The sequence below is a fragment of the Trichoderma asperellum genome, chromosome 6 (assembly GCF_020647865.1).
Source record: "Trichoderma asperellum chromosome 6, complete sequence".
In the NCBI taxonomy this organism is placed as follows: domain Eukaryota; kingdom Fungi; phylum Ascomycota; class Sordariomycetes; order Hypocreales; family Hypocreaceae; genus Trichoderma; species Trichoderma asperellum.
Window position 1 is genome coordinate 2,073,573 of NC_089420.1, and position 13,034 is coordinate 2,086,606.

At 50.3% G+C, this 13,034-nt stretch overlaps 4 protein-coding genes across 4 annotated transcripts; 1 reads left to right on the top strand and 3 right to left on the bottom strand.

The window, feature by feature from the left end:
- Positions 1-455: 455 nt before the first annotated feature.
- Positions 456-3,695, bottom strand: TrAFT101_010135 (uncharacterized protein). The gene has a single exon (XM_024908015.2). It carries the CDS (start codon positions 3,297-3,299, stop codon positions 783-785), a length of 2,517 nt encoding a protein of 838 aa, XP_024760922.1. The 5' UTR covers positions 3,300-3,695; the 3' UTR covers positions 456-782.
- A 1,435-nt stretch (positions 3,696-5,130) lies between these two features.
- TrAFT101_010136 (uncharacterized protein) lies at positions 5,131-6,603 on the top strand. Its single transcript, XM_066128851.1, has one exon. The coding sequence runs from the start codon at positions 5,259-5,261 to the stop codon at positions 5,550-5,552; it is 294 nt and encodes a 97-aa protein (XP_065984976.1). The 5' UTR covers positions 5,131-5,258; the 3' UTR covers positions 5,553-6,603.
- Positions 5,384-9,326, bottom strand: TrAFT101_010137 (uncharacterized protein). The gene is made up of 4 exons (XM_066128852.1): positions 9,086-9,326; positions 6,620-9,019; positions 6,452-6,560; positions 5,384-6,392 (listed from the first exon to the last, which is right to left on the bottom strand). The coding sequence occupies exons 1-4, from the start codon at positions 9,165-9,167 to the stop codon at positions 5,819-5,821; spliced, it is 3,165 nt and encodes a 1,054-aa protein (XP_065984977.1). The 5' UTR covers positions 9,168-9,326; the 3' UTR covers positions 5,384-5,818.
- Positions 9,327-9,482: 156 nt separating this feature from the next.
- TrAFT101_010138 (uncharacterized protein) lies at positions 9,483-12,996 on the bottom strand. The gene is made up of 5 exons (XM_066128853.1): positions 12,328-12,996; positions 11,119-12,259; positions 10,710-11,060; positions 9,874-10,651; positions 9,483-9,817 (listed from the first exon to the last, which is right to left on the bottom strand). The coding sequence occupies exons 1-5, from the start codon at positions 12,408-12,410 to the stop codon at positions 9,672-9,674; spliced, it is 2,499 nt and encodes an 832-aa protein (XP_065984978.1). The 5' UTR covers positions 12,411-12,996; the 3' UTR covers positions 9,483-9,671.
- Between the last annotated feature and the right edge of the window lie 38 nt (positions 12,997-13,034).

A 13,034-nucleotide genomic window follows, 5' to 3' on the forward strand; every position in this document is an offset into this window, starting at 1 on the left:
ATTTTCACGCGTTAGCTGAGCTTGAGGCTGACCTGTCAAAGTGTATACAGTGATTTTCTTGAGCAGAATGCTCGTCGTAGATTTTCCATAGACATTCTACAATTATGCACTACAATAAAAAAAAATAATTAACATATCTGTCCCTTAAATCTTGTCCATCAATTGTAATCAAAAGGAATTTGAATGATGTACTGTATTTGATATCTTTGATATCTCGGCTTGTTTTCCGCCGAACCAATGGTGCCCAATTTTCTTTTCTTTTCTTTTGTTTTCTTTTTTTTTTTTTTTTTTTTTTTTTTTTTTTTTTGGACAAGACCCTTATCCCGATAAAGGATAGCCGAAAAGTAAAGTTTACATATCGTGCGTTGATACTGCGTAATCACGAAAGATGCTACCCTGGACGTTTGCAATTAAACAGATTGTTATGGTATTATCATTGAAAACAGATAGATTTAGGCCTGCGTAGGTTCTCTAGTAGCTATGTATGTTTGATATGTTATTATTAAGACCATTTTTCTTTCTCTTCTTCTATTGGGGAAACCCTCTTCGTGTCCTGCACCCGCTGAATCAACGCCACACACTATGTAAACACAACTCGAGGAAAATGTATAAGCTGCTAGGTACGTATGTCTCTTCTTCCTATCAAAAATCAAATGAACAAAAGCATTCCACATTGTAGTACGGAGTAGTTATATATTCTCTCCCAAAATGAAAACGAAAAACTCCCTATTCTCCTATCCATTGTAAAAAACAACACCAGATATCCTTCAGATCAAAAAGTCTCAAGCAACTCGCAACTCCTCACGGATCTCGTCTCTTCGAACTCTGCCACCAACTATACCCATCCTGTTACGCCCTGTCCTACCTCTACCTAGCCAGTTGAGCTTAAGCATCTTGCAAAGCTCAACCATCTTCCTGTTACTCGCGTCGTCTAGGTCGCCACCAACGCCACCGATGCTTGAGAGGACGCTCATGCACTGGAACATCCGGCCCACCATATCAGCTACTTGCTTCGAGTCCTCAACATTTTGCTCACGGACACTGCTGAGGGCCTGCATGCCTGATGGGGTATAGGGGCGAATCACCCCATCGCTACCGCGGCTACCAAGACTGACGTTGCTCACAGCTCGACTGCGGCTGCCGGCAGAGCCGTCCCCCAGCAAGGTAGTGCTAGTGGAATTGTACGAGCCAACTGAAGGATCGATAGACATGGCCGTGCCTGGACGAGCCATGGAGAAGAAGGATTCGGGAGGCGATGTGGAGAGGGTAGCTTCCAAAGGAGGAGACGCGAGCGCCATATTTGCCCACGCCGAAGGAAGAAACTCGAGAGAGAGGCGAGAGAATATTGTTTTGAGAGTATCATAGCGCGACAGGATGACGGTGTCACGGTAGGCCGTCAAAACTAGGCGTCTTACATCGAGAGCAGTCGCTGCAGGCAGCACCTGTGCTGATTGCCCTGCTGCAGGAGAGGGAGCAGTGACAACGCCGCCCCAAAAGTCGCGTGCCTGTTCAGGCGTCATGATAGTCCCACAGCCTGAGACCTCCAGATCAAGGGGCAGCAATGCCGCTTGCATGTAAGGCAAGATGGAAGTGAAAGTAACGAGCCAATTGTCTACGAGAGTTGGCATGAAGCGCTCTTCTGGCATTCTCCGCAGAGTTTTATCCATTGTAGCGAAGCCCAATGAGAGCAGCTCTCGAAGGTCCTCTAGCATTTTGTTCGGTGACCTCTTATGGACACACCATTGAATATGCAGGCTAACAATGCGGTTAATGTCTTCAACCGGGAGGCGAATATCTTCGCCTTGGAAAATGACAAGAAGCTTCGGCTTTAAATAATTCCATGCATCGTCCATAGCCAGGCCTGTCAGCACTGACTTGACACCATCCAATGTATCGGATAAGATGCTTGATTGCTGTGACATGGATGGCAAGCTGCTACTTCCAGGCCAATCTCCGGGCACCGATTCACTGTCCATGCGGCTATCCGATCTTTCAGCATTCTTTTTATCCTTCTTGGCTTTTGCAAAAGTAGAAGATGTAGGACCCGGGCTGGCAGGGACGCTGAAATTGTAAAGACTGCTCGGTGCATTTGGATCCGTAGGTCTTGAATTGCTAGCGGCTGAGGAGAGCGGTAAATGATACTCGTCCTTGAGCTTCTGCTTCTGTCTTGATAGGAAGTGATGCTTCTTCTCTTTCTCTTTAGCTTTTTCCTCCCCGGTAGCTTCACTTGGCCGAATGGTTGCTGAAGATGAATTGTTAAGGTTATAAAAGGATTGGCTAGCAGAGTCTGTGAGATTGGTTGAGCTGAAGTTGCCTCTCTGGAGAGCTGATAATGCTGAGCCAATCTTGCCCGGGCTTGGCAACGCCTTTTCCTTGGTGTCTTTGGCGCTAATTTTTGATGGCCGTGAGAAGAGCTTTGCCTTTGCCTTTTCAGATTTGGAGAGAGGCTTCTCCGAAATAGTTGAAGCGGAAGTCGCAGCAGGCAAAGACGGGAATGGTTGTGGCTGAGGAGATACGGAAGGCTCTCTTGGAGAATTACCGCCAGACCGGGGGAACACGACATTGGCCGCAGCCGTAGCAGCGGCGGAAGACTGCATGGCGGCGGCTCCAAGCCTGTCTTGATGTGCTCCTCCTCCTGATATATTGAAGGCTGATTCCCGCGGCGCACTGGCCTCCGTCAGGCTCAATGTGGGGGGGCTTATAGGGCCTTTGCTCCCGCTCCCTCTCCTCGCGCCTTCGGTTTCTGGGGCCGTCTGCGATCGCTGGCGCGACTGGAGGATGTTCTGATGCGACATTACGGCCGCTTGCGCAGCAATCGCGCTGGCAGACAATCCTCCAGTCGCTGGACCACCAGGTTGGCCGCTGTGGTTCATTCCGATCTGGGATAGGTTGGATGTGCTGGTTGATGGCAACGATGGCTCGAACATGCCTTGAGTGGCAGCGTGTTTCCTCGAATGCGTCTTCAGAACTGGGGACGACGCTCCCTGAGGCGCGGTTCGGGGTGCGCTTGGGCGAGGATAGCTCTGTTGGACGCTGGCGCTGCTGGAGAACGCATGGCTGGCGAACTGTTGGTATATGGGCGTGGAAGGCGGGTTGCCGCCGCTGTGCTGTCGAGTCTTTGGAATGACAATGGCGGGCGTGCCCTCCTCGCTGCTGGGCGAGTCAACAATGCGCAGGGGAGGTGGTCGCGATGATGATCCCGGCAGGTCGATGGACGATCGCGGCACCCCGGGCAAGGGAGAGAAGCTGCCGGGAGCTCGGCCCTGGGGCCGTCCCGTATTGGATGGTGTGGGCTGCATCTTGCGGTTGCGTGAGGGGCTCGTTACATCTTGGCTGCTGCCGAGAACATGAGGCGAGGTGATTCTGGCGTCGTGGCCAGGGCGGACGGGCCGCGACTCGATGTCGCAACAACGGCCAGTGGGTCTATCGCTTGGGCTTGCTTCTTATAAGAGTCGAGGCGCCAGAAGTCTAGCACTACTAAGAGAGGGGAGCTCTAGGAGAGGCCGAAGGCTGAGGTTGGTCGTTGATGGGCAGATGCTGAGCTGCTGGAGTTGGAGTTGTTGAGGATGAGATGGCTGCCGTGGGGTTGCATCTACACGAAGCACCTGTAGGTCGTTTTACTGTAAGGCAGTAGATCTGCATGCATAGAGCTTATCTCGGCAGGCATTATCACATCCTGTTCTGCTCCATAGGTACGCGGGCCATCGGCTGGCTAGAGTACGTATTTATTGTGGCTACGTGAACAGAAATTCTATTTCTGAGATATCATGTCAAGGCGTAACTCTGTTTTCTACTTGCCTGATACCACATTTTGTTCACTTCTCTTCTGTTCTGCTCATAGCTGCAATATGTACCTCATTTACTCCCCAAATTCGGTGGATTCTCAAGTACCGAGGCCACGCGCCAAGCTGAGGCTCAAATTCCGCACTAAAGCACAGCCTGCGGGAGGTAGACTAGCAGTATGTAGTAGCAGTACTGAGGTACATATGGTATGTGGGGCCTACCACAGCTTGGACAAGCTATAAAAAAAACCAAAATCTCGTCCGTCCAGCCTTTTTGCTTCTCCTCAAGCATCGCCCTCTTCAACGCTGCGTTTCCATGCTACAAACAGAGAATGACGGCCTCCGGGCCCTCTCAATCTCGCCTCATCTCGCATGTGGGAAATTCGGAGAAAGCTTCAAAGCAAGAGAGATACGTCTCTCTTGTGCTCGTTTTCCATGTCTGGCGCCCTTGTGGCTCTCGACGTGTGTCTATCGAGTCTGCCTGTGATGGCCTGGCGTCACCCCGACGTCTGCAACAGACATCAGAAATCTCAGGCCCGGGAGGACCCGCGTGTATACTTCGGGAAGACGCGGCTGTCTCTTTCTCGGTGTCCTATGGGAAGTCGTTGCGAAGCTTGTTGCGCAAACTTGAGTGCGATATGCAGCGTTTGTTTTGCTTCGGCAGGATAAATCACACAATTCCGATCATTCTGTTGAGGGCGATGCTTCACCTCTTTTTCTCCCCAGGTAAGATGCTGATATGTATGCCTATTTCGCTATTGCGCAAGAATACTACTAATTATTCAAATCTCTTGTTGAGATTCCTAGACGTCCAAATCGAGTAGTGGTAGGCTACTCTGCTGCGTTACTCCGACTCATCGATTCTCTGGCTTTTCATGGCTACTGCTCCCTTTTCCTCGTATTGCTTCGCCATCAATTGAGCCTCAAGCCATATAAAGAAGCCGCCGCCCTTTTATGGCAGACATCAGACGAATGACTCACGCTTAGGATTTGAGCCAAAGTCTTTGTTTGGTCTTTATACCTTCTCGTAGCTTCTTGTATCCAACTCGTAGTGCAATGATGTAACCCTAAAGGCATCATTGCATGCATCTTGTAGCTTTTTTGCTGCTGTTGCCAACAAGGTAGATGATTTCATCTGATGAGACACTGTCAAACGACTTCATCTGAAGCCCCCGACTGCAGATGGCGCCTGCACATCAAACCCTTCCAAGGCACAGAGATGTTTACTTGGTGTAATACACATATTTTCAAACTACTAGAGTACTGGCTGGCATCTAGAGGCCCCGTCAAAGATTGGCATTGAAATCTACCAACTTCTGGACCGCCACGTGATCCGCGCTTCTCACCTAGAAAACCTGCCCCTCCATGAAGCAGCCAAAGCTCTCAAGTCAGCCTGCTACCCCACCAATCTCTGCTGCCATTCCGTAACAACGCCCCAAAGCGATCCTCTTCAATCGCAAAGCCAAGCTCTTCGCAATGTCGCAATCAGCTCCTTCAGATCCCGCCCTCACAGCTTCTTACTCCTCGCCTGCCAGCGCCCCCTTCAGCATCACCAAGTCCATCACCGCGCCGCCTACTCCCCTCGATCCGGCCGGAAAATCCAAGTACCTTGAATCGCTACGTGCTTCCGTTGCTGCAGCTCAAGATCAGATCAACAAAGAGCTCACGACGCGTATGGAGGAAGACAAAGCTCGTGAGGGAGCCGCAGCTGTGGATGAGGAGAAAGAAGAAGAAAACTACGGCGAGGAGGTTCAAGAAGAGGAGGATTAAAAATCTCGTCTCTATTCACTTAAAGATGCTTCTGCAGATACAACATGCGATACGATTTTATATATAAAAAAAGACAGCACGCCTTAGAATGTGTACAAAAGGGTATAGCCACATCATACGAACAGATAAAAGCCAACCCAGCTCAGCGACTCCAAAGAAGAAGAAGAAGAAGAAGAAGAAGAAGAAGAGAAAAGAAGGAGGAACACCTAGCTATGAGAGAGGGAAGATAAAAAAAAAAGAGCAATCCGAAAAAATAACAGGGGCGTCTAAAAACCTCTACTCCAACTGGGCCTTCTCGAACCATTTGCTTTAGCGCCCGTTGCTTTGCTCAAACAGCCATAATGGACAACTGTGTTATCCGTCAACACGGCCACTACGCTACCGCCCATTCTCATTCCGCCAGCCAATTTCTTGTGGCACACGACACAGTGCCTTTCGTCATGGATCACGACGTGGCGATTCCGGCCGCCTTGCGCTCCGGGTTTACCGTCGCCTAGCTGTAATTCTGCGGCCACGGATATGCCTTCGGCTTTTCGCAAGCCGGCCATTATACGAGATTCATTGACGAGGCTGTTTGCTGCCCGTATCCTCCCGCGGAAATAGGCTTCGAGCGAGCCTACGGGAAGATCATCGGGGATCAGCCCAAGTGTCGACGTGGCAGGCAGGCGAGAGCCGTGCTTGGAAAGCAGGTCCAGAGCTGGCTCGAGGTTTGGTTTGTGAGGCGGAGGTGGTTGAAGATAGAGGGAGAGTAGCGTGTGATATACAGACGATGCTGATTCGTCTGGGTCATCTGAAGGGGTTGTAGATGGGGCCTGCGATCTATGTGCACGATTACAATAGCTGGATAAAAGGTCAGCTGTAGTCCCATTAGATACCGATGAGGCGCCATGGCAACGTACTCTTCTGCTTTGACATAATCCTTCATCTTGAATACATAAATCTCTAGAGATTGTCGATGCTGCCCCATGTTGCTTAATACAACAGCTTGAGCTTCGTAAAAAGCGGGATCTATACGGCGTTAGCACAATAATTGATGATTCTAGCTGTCAAGTTGAAAGGACTCTTACCATCCTTAGGTATCAATGCAAATGCCTTGGTGAGACTGTAGACCTGTCGAGATTCTCGCAAGAACTTGACAAATCTTTCTTCAAGGTCATCCCAATCATGGCCCCTCTCGCTGTTGCTCAGGCTTGAAACGTAGAGCTCGACAAGTCGGTTATGGAAATCCGCCGTGGTATCATCAAGCTCCATGATGATGTGTTCCAGGTATTGTCTCTCAAGTTTTGGATCAAGGTCTCGGAGGTAAGGCAAGACTTTCTCTGCCGGTAGAGTTTCCGCATTCTCTGTATCGCCAGTGAATATCTCCATTGCATATTCTGGATTCGCCTTCAACGTCCACTCAGCATGCTCGAGGATTAGATCGATTTCTGAGGGTGGAAGACTCTTGAGATACTGTATGGTGCGATCTGGACCGTGTAGAGTTGGGGCTGCTTCGTTTGGCTTCGGAGTAGCGCCAAATTTATGCAGCAATTCCAGGGCTGACTTGTGCAGCTTTTTGCCGTGGAAGAAATCAATCAGCTCCGTGTAGCGGTCGTGCTCTAACAGCTTTTCGTTCACGACATCCGGATCACAAAAGTTCGGAATACGAAATAGTGAGCCGGCAAGAGACGGCTGTGAGAACATGTATGCGCGAAAGAGAGTTGTGTCAACTAATCGGAAAGTTTCGCACAGCTTTTGCTCACGCTCTTTGTCGGATTCATCTGGCGTAATCTTCAGAAGTCGGTCTTCCGCCTCTGCCGTCGAGCTAGGCTGATCTACTCGCGGCTTCAGTTTACCGGTGACAGGATCAATGACACGCTGGAGGCGAGCTCGAGTGCCAGCGAGATAGCTGTTCAGCTCCAAGACGGCCTTTGTAAGCTCCTTGCCTGAAAGGGGTGTGTCCTCTGATACCGGTGCTTCTTTGGCGTTGTCCGAGTCTTCTGTTTCTCCATCCTTTTTCGTCGAGATTATTGAAGTGACGTCAGTTGGTTTCTTTTGGGTTCCCTTGAAATACTTCACAAACCCTCCGACTGTGGGAGACTCGGCATGTTCGCTGGTAGTAATTTCTGGACTATTCGGTCTTGTTCCATTTGACTTTTTCACTTTACTGTCTGCATTCTCTTGGGTCTCCTGGTAATTTGCCCATCTAGAGAGCTCTCCTGCAATAAGAGGTGGGTACATTCTCAAGACTCGCTCGGGCGGGGCATGAACATCATCTTCGTTCATCAAGTCCATCGACTGTCGAAACTTCTTTTGCTTAAAGAGACCTTCTGCCTTTAGCATTTTGACCTCTCGGAGAGTCTCTTTCTTGTTCTTTAAAAGAGCATCCTCAAGCATTTGTAACACGCTAATGGCCTCGTCAAACCTGCTAGCCTCAATGAGCTCCCCAATCTGAGCGTCATAGTCTGTAGCTCCCATTTTCCACACACAGCGGTCACTTGAGATGTGAAATCCTTTGCCGGCATGGGCTAGGCTCGAAGTAGGCGGAGGAAAATGCAGCTGAGCAGCACCAGGCAGTTGAATAGTCTGCATAAGAGACAGAGTATCAGGGTTCCGGACCTCAAGTGAGCCCTTAGAGGGAGGTTGTAGAGCCACAATGTACGGATACGAGTATCCGATGGACTCAGGCGCAGACTGCCACGGGATCTGCCTCTTCTCCAAGGCCTTGCCCTCATCGTTGACGAATAGCGTATTGATGTCCTTGGCAAGGAGCATTTCGCCATCAGCCAACTTGGCGGCTAGGGGCTTGGGCATGTAGCTTCCGAGGCCCATGTATCCCATTCCTGCACTGCTCACAGCTCCAAACCGGCTTCCTTGACCCGACACTCCCACAGCACCCGGGCTCACAATGTCCTCGACCTCTTGCGTTACGGCATCAACAATGACATAACCTCCGTTCATGCCACAGACTATCTTCGTCGCGCTCGCCCATGTTATTGATCGAATAGACTCAGATAGCACCACTTCGGAGACGTCATTGCTGAGCTCGCTCTCATGCCAGTTCCATAACAAAAGCCGCCGCTTGACCGCAACGGCTAGCCGGCTGATGATTTCTGGGACGCCAGTGTCGGGATCTCTAACAATATTGGACGTGATGGCAAAACATGACGCATTCTTGGTTCGCGACAGGGTCTCGATGAGATCGTAGGATTGTAGGTCATGAAGAGAGACGTGATAGTTGGATAGAGAGACGATGGTGTTTGCTTCCTTTATGATTGCCAGCTGTTCTATCGCCCGCGTAGAGAATCGTTCGACCTCACGTAATAAATCCGTCGGCTTGGCGGCCGAGTCTGTGGGCTGATGGTCGCCATTCTGAGGAGGAGTCGCATTTGCGGTGTGTGGAGGCGTTGAAGCGCCGTTAGCGGGAAGCTCGTTGAGGCGGTAGACCCGAAGAGCGCCGTTATTGAGCCCGACGAGAATTCGGTCACCTGAAAATTTGGTCAGAGGCCATCTGGAGAGTAAGAGAGCGCTTCAATGAACATATTCGCCCTTACCATAAGCGAGGATCGTCTCAATCTTTGACTTGTCCCGCTGTCGGAGCTCTATGATAGGGCGAGCTGTAAAGGCGGAGAGCATGGCGTCGGCCAGCTCTAGGGAACGAATCGCAATCTTTTCAAGATGAGCATCAGAAGACCGTCGATTTCATTTGACCTCGCTGATGTTCTACAGCGTTGGGATCCGAATTCTTGCGACAGAAGCTGCTGTGCCTGAGGGTGGCATTATTGCCTGAACTGGTGCCGGAGCTCTTCACGTCAGGTTGCACTATCTTATCCCAACGACGTCAGGGTACTTCCGTTTCAGCTTAGTTGCGACACAGTGTAGAACATGCATAACACACTGTCATCGCTCCAACAAGACATTGCCAATCTTGGGCGAGGGCGAACAATGGTGTAATCTACTTAGTATGCATTTATTCCTAATTCTGAAAATTAAAAAAAGAGATTAGGAAAAGAAATTGTAGACAATTTATTTTCTCGCGATGCTTGACAAATTCGTACCGCATATGCTTCATATATAATCCAGTCTCTAAATGCTCCATTCGCCCATCAAAAATACTCTCAGCTCTCCTGACACTGCAACTTAGTCCAAACCTGCCACTTCCATAATGCCATACCCAAGGGTCACTACAACAACCAAGGTAAGTAAACTGCTTGGAACACCTCGGCTGATAAAGTGTTTCACGCTCAAGTAGCGTTGACCGGTAGCGTCTTCCTTCATAATGGCAGCTGAAGGACAAAGTTAGCACCTATTCGCTTCCGTAGGAAAGTATTACAAGACTTACTCATGTTGGGGAAACCGCTTGTAGGTAGACCCATCGCAGCGCTGCACATCAGAACGCCACCCATAACAAGGAGGTTGGGGTGCGGCTGGTCCATAGCCACGCCCACATCATACACCAGAGGGAGGAAGATGAGGGCGGCCACCGTGTGGCTGATGAAGGTAGCAATGACAAGAATCAAAGAGGAGAACACAACCAGAACGCCGTATAAGCTCATGCCCTCAACCTCGCGTGAGACAATGTCGGCAAGGGTATGGAGCAGGCCCGAAGATCGGACGGCCTTGCCGAGTGACAAGCCACCTGCAGCCAGGATGATGATTGTCCAAGGAAAGTTGTTGAAATCTTCTTTGGTCAAGATGCCAATGCCAAAGAAGAGCACAATGGGAATGATGGCCACAACACCCATGTCTCCAAATACAGACTCCAGAGTATGGCTAGTGCACCACAAAACAATGGTGATGATGGTAACGATGGATACGAACCATTGCCCACCGGTGAATTTCTCCTTAAGAGGGCGGATCGGTGCGATGGATGTTCCCTTGCCAGGCTGGAACGTGACCAACAGAAGCAACCAGATCAAGACAATGGAGACTATGCCAACGGGAATGACGATGAAGAACCACTGCAACCAGGTAGGCTCAGGTTGCATAATTCCCATGGCTACGACGTTTTGCGGTGACGCAATTGGTGACAGCATGCCACCGATGTTCGAAGCAAGGGCGATACCAATGATGACAGCCTTGGACATATTCGAGTCTGACGGCAGAGTTCGCAACATAGGCTATGAGAACAGATTAGACATGCACGTCGAGAATTGATATCATCGCTAGTAAACGTACCTCAATGATTGAAAAGCAAAGAACAGGAGCAGCCACGTTGCTGATGAGCATAGACGCAAAGGCAGCGACAAACATGTTTGCAATCAATACAGTTCTCGGCTGAGTGCCAGCTTTGCTCAAGATGAGCGTCGCAAGGCGCTTATCGATTTTGCACTTGGACAGGGCAGCAGCGAGGGTAAAGCCACCAAGTAGTAGCATGATAACAGGCGACCACATGGCAGAGAAAATGGCAGAGGTGGCTTCCTTTGAAGTGAGTCGTTTTTGAGGCTTGGTAGGATCCTCCTCACGAACCACTCTAAGAACGACGGCCAGGAAGGGGATGAGGAGAGACGTAACGAACAGGGGGATAGTCTGTAGTAGTGGTTAGTGAGAAAGTTTCTGAACGTGACGTTATATGGTTTGATTATACCTCAGTAGCCCACAGAAGACTGACAAAAACAAGAAGCGCCAGGCAATTCTGTTGCTCAGGGTTCTGCAAGATGGGAATAAACAGCAGCAGGAAGAATGCCGCAACAGATATGAAGAGAGCGAGCACAGAGCTGTTGGATAACCATGAAGGAAGAACTATTCTGCCAATAGGCGTTTTGATCTGCGTTTCTGCTGGTATGATCTCATCATCGCCCTGCAATCTCTTTGGTGTGATGCCAGAGTCTTGTCCCAGCAATGTTTGGCCAATTCTGGCGGCCTCTCCTCTGCGCTCGATACCAATCAGATCTCTCCATACGGTGTTGCGCTCCCAAACAACGTGCTCTCGAAGATGAGAACGCAAGTCCTTTCTAGCAAGTTCCTCATCACCGCCGGTAACGACATCAGCGTAAGCGGCCTCCATCTTGGCAATATTTTCTTCGAGCAGTTTCTTAGTCTCCGGCTTGAAGGGATATGCTGTATCGACATAGGTGCTGATGTAAGATGATCGCAGCTCTTTGTCAAGAATCTTGTCAAATTTCTTGAGAACCTTGCTAAAGCCGGTCTTGTTAAGCTGTGCGTATGACTTAAGCTCGCATAGCTGCACATAGAGGGCTACTATGCGCTTCTTCAGCATAATGGCGGACGAGTACAGCGTCGAGCCGAAGAGGAAAGATTGATCGCCATAGTCATCTATGGTAGTGCTGTATCTCCTAGATCGTCCAAACTCTGAAGATGCACCCATGTCTGGGATGCTAGACGCAGTCTTTCTCCGGCCATATCTACTGCTGCCTTTGCGTCTCGTGAGACCGGTGGTTTCGTCATCGTCGGTCGCGCTGTCATCGTCATCGGAGCCACGGCTATGCAGGCTAGTAGGTCGAGCGTGGGTGCTTTGGGTTTCGGATTGCGTTGGGCGCAACGTAGTCGATGTTTCAAGAGAAGGGCCCTCTCCTACATCGTGTAGAAGCTGGCTAACTTCCTCGAGCAATTCTCCCTCCTTGAGAGAGTAGAATGAGCAAATCTTTTCCAGCTCAACGCCTAGTGATTTGCTGAAGACTTCCTCTGGCTCCTCGGCCGATATAAGGGGTCGTGATTCAGCATCGCCGGCTCTCGCTTGATGCGCAGTCTTTTCAAGCTGGTATATGCTAAAGCGATGGCAGGACCGATTAGTTGACGAGCTGGCTGATATTCACTCTGGCGTAGCGAGACTTACAGTTTCTTGAGATTGCTGTATGCAATGTAGTGGCTGCTCCAATCAGGAACAGCGTTGAACTGAATGCTATGGGAGAACTTCATCTCGTCCCGTGTCTCTAGCCAATGTCGCTTCGACGCCCGTTTCTCTTGTCGTCGACGCTCGCGGTCTTCAGTAGCCTTGCGCCCTGCAATCTCTTTGTAATCGGAGAGCTCGTAGGTATTGTCGCTGTCGTGTGGTCGAACACAAGATGTCAGGTCTGGCGTTGGAATCGGCGAACGGGATGGCGACGAGGTGCTTTTCGCAGACAATTCTACACTCCCTCCTCGCTCACGACCACCGATTGAGCGTGTATTGTCGTTACTAGAACAAGTTGTCGAGTCTGTAACAGGAATAGAGGAGGAGGGATTGCCTGGCCGCTCCTGGGGCTGAATGGTGATGAATGGATGTGCAGTGCAGTGTTGTGCTTTGCCGGAGCCGATGGATGGCTGCGATGGGGGTCTCGTGGCTATCGGTAGGTTGACATACAAACACTCGATCAAGCCTCAGTCAAGCCTTGGGCTATGCCAATGGGACTCTGAGATGCCCTAGCCTCTGTCTAGCCGCTCCTCGGATCTCGAGTCAAGCATCGGCGTAATGGCGCTATCGGGAGGCTCCAGAAAAGGTGCACCCATTACGCACGGTAAATCGGTGCGCTGTGACTGGCTCAGGGGGGAAGCATGTGACCT

What these genes read in the sequence shown, in the direction of transcription:
- TrAFT101_010138 (XM_066128853.1), bottom strand. Translation starts at nt 12,410, where the DNA reads ATGAAGTTCTCCCATAGCATTCAGTTCAACGCTGTTCCTGATTGGAGC. An exon ending in GTCTTCTGTGGGCTACTGAG is followed by an intron (nt 11,061 to 11,118) that starts GTATAATCAAAC and finishes CCACTACTACAG; the next exon opens with ACTATCCCCCTGTTCGTTAC. An exon ending in AAGCGGTTTCCCCAACATGA is followed by an intron (nt 9,818 to 9,873) that starts GTAAGTCTTGTA and finishes TTTGTCCTTCAG; the next exon opens with CTGCCATTATGAAGGAAGAC.
- TrAFT101_010135 (XM_024908015.2), bottom strand. Translation starts at nt 3,299, where the DNA reads ATGCAGCCCACACCATCCAATACGGGACGGCCCCAGGGCCGAGCTCCC.
- TrAFT101_010137 (XM_066128852.1), bottom strand. Translation starts at nt 9,167, where the DNA reads ATGCTCTCCGCCTTTACAGCTCGCCCTATCATAGAGCTCCGACAGCGG. An exon ending in TGAGACGATCCTCGCTTATG is followed by an intron (nt 9,020 to 9,085) that starts GTAAGGGCGAAT and finishes CCAAATTTTCAG; the next exon opens with GTGACCGAATTCTCGTCGGG. An exon ending in GATTATGTCAAAGCAGAAGA is followed by an intron (nt 6,393 to 6,451) that starts GTACGTTGCCAT and finishes CCTTTTATCCAG; the next exon opens with CTATTGTAATCGTGCACATA.
- TrAFT101_010136 (XM_066128851.1), top strand. Translation starts at nt 5,259, where the DNA reads ATGTCGCAATCAGCTCCTTCAGATCCCGCCCTCACAGCTTCTTACTCC.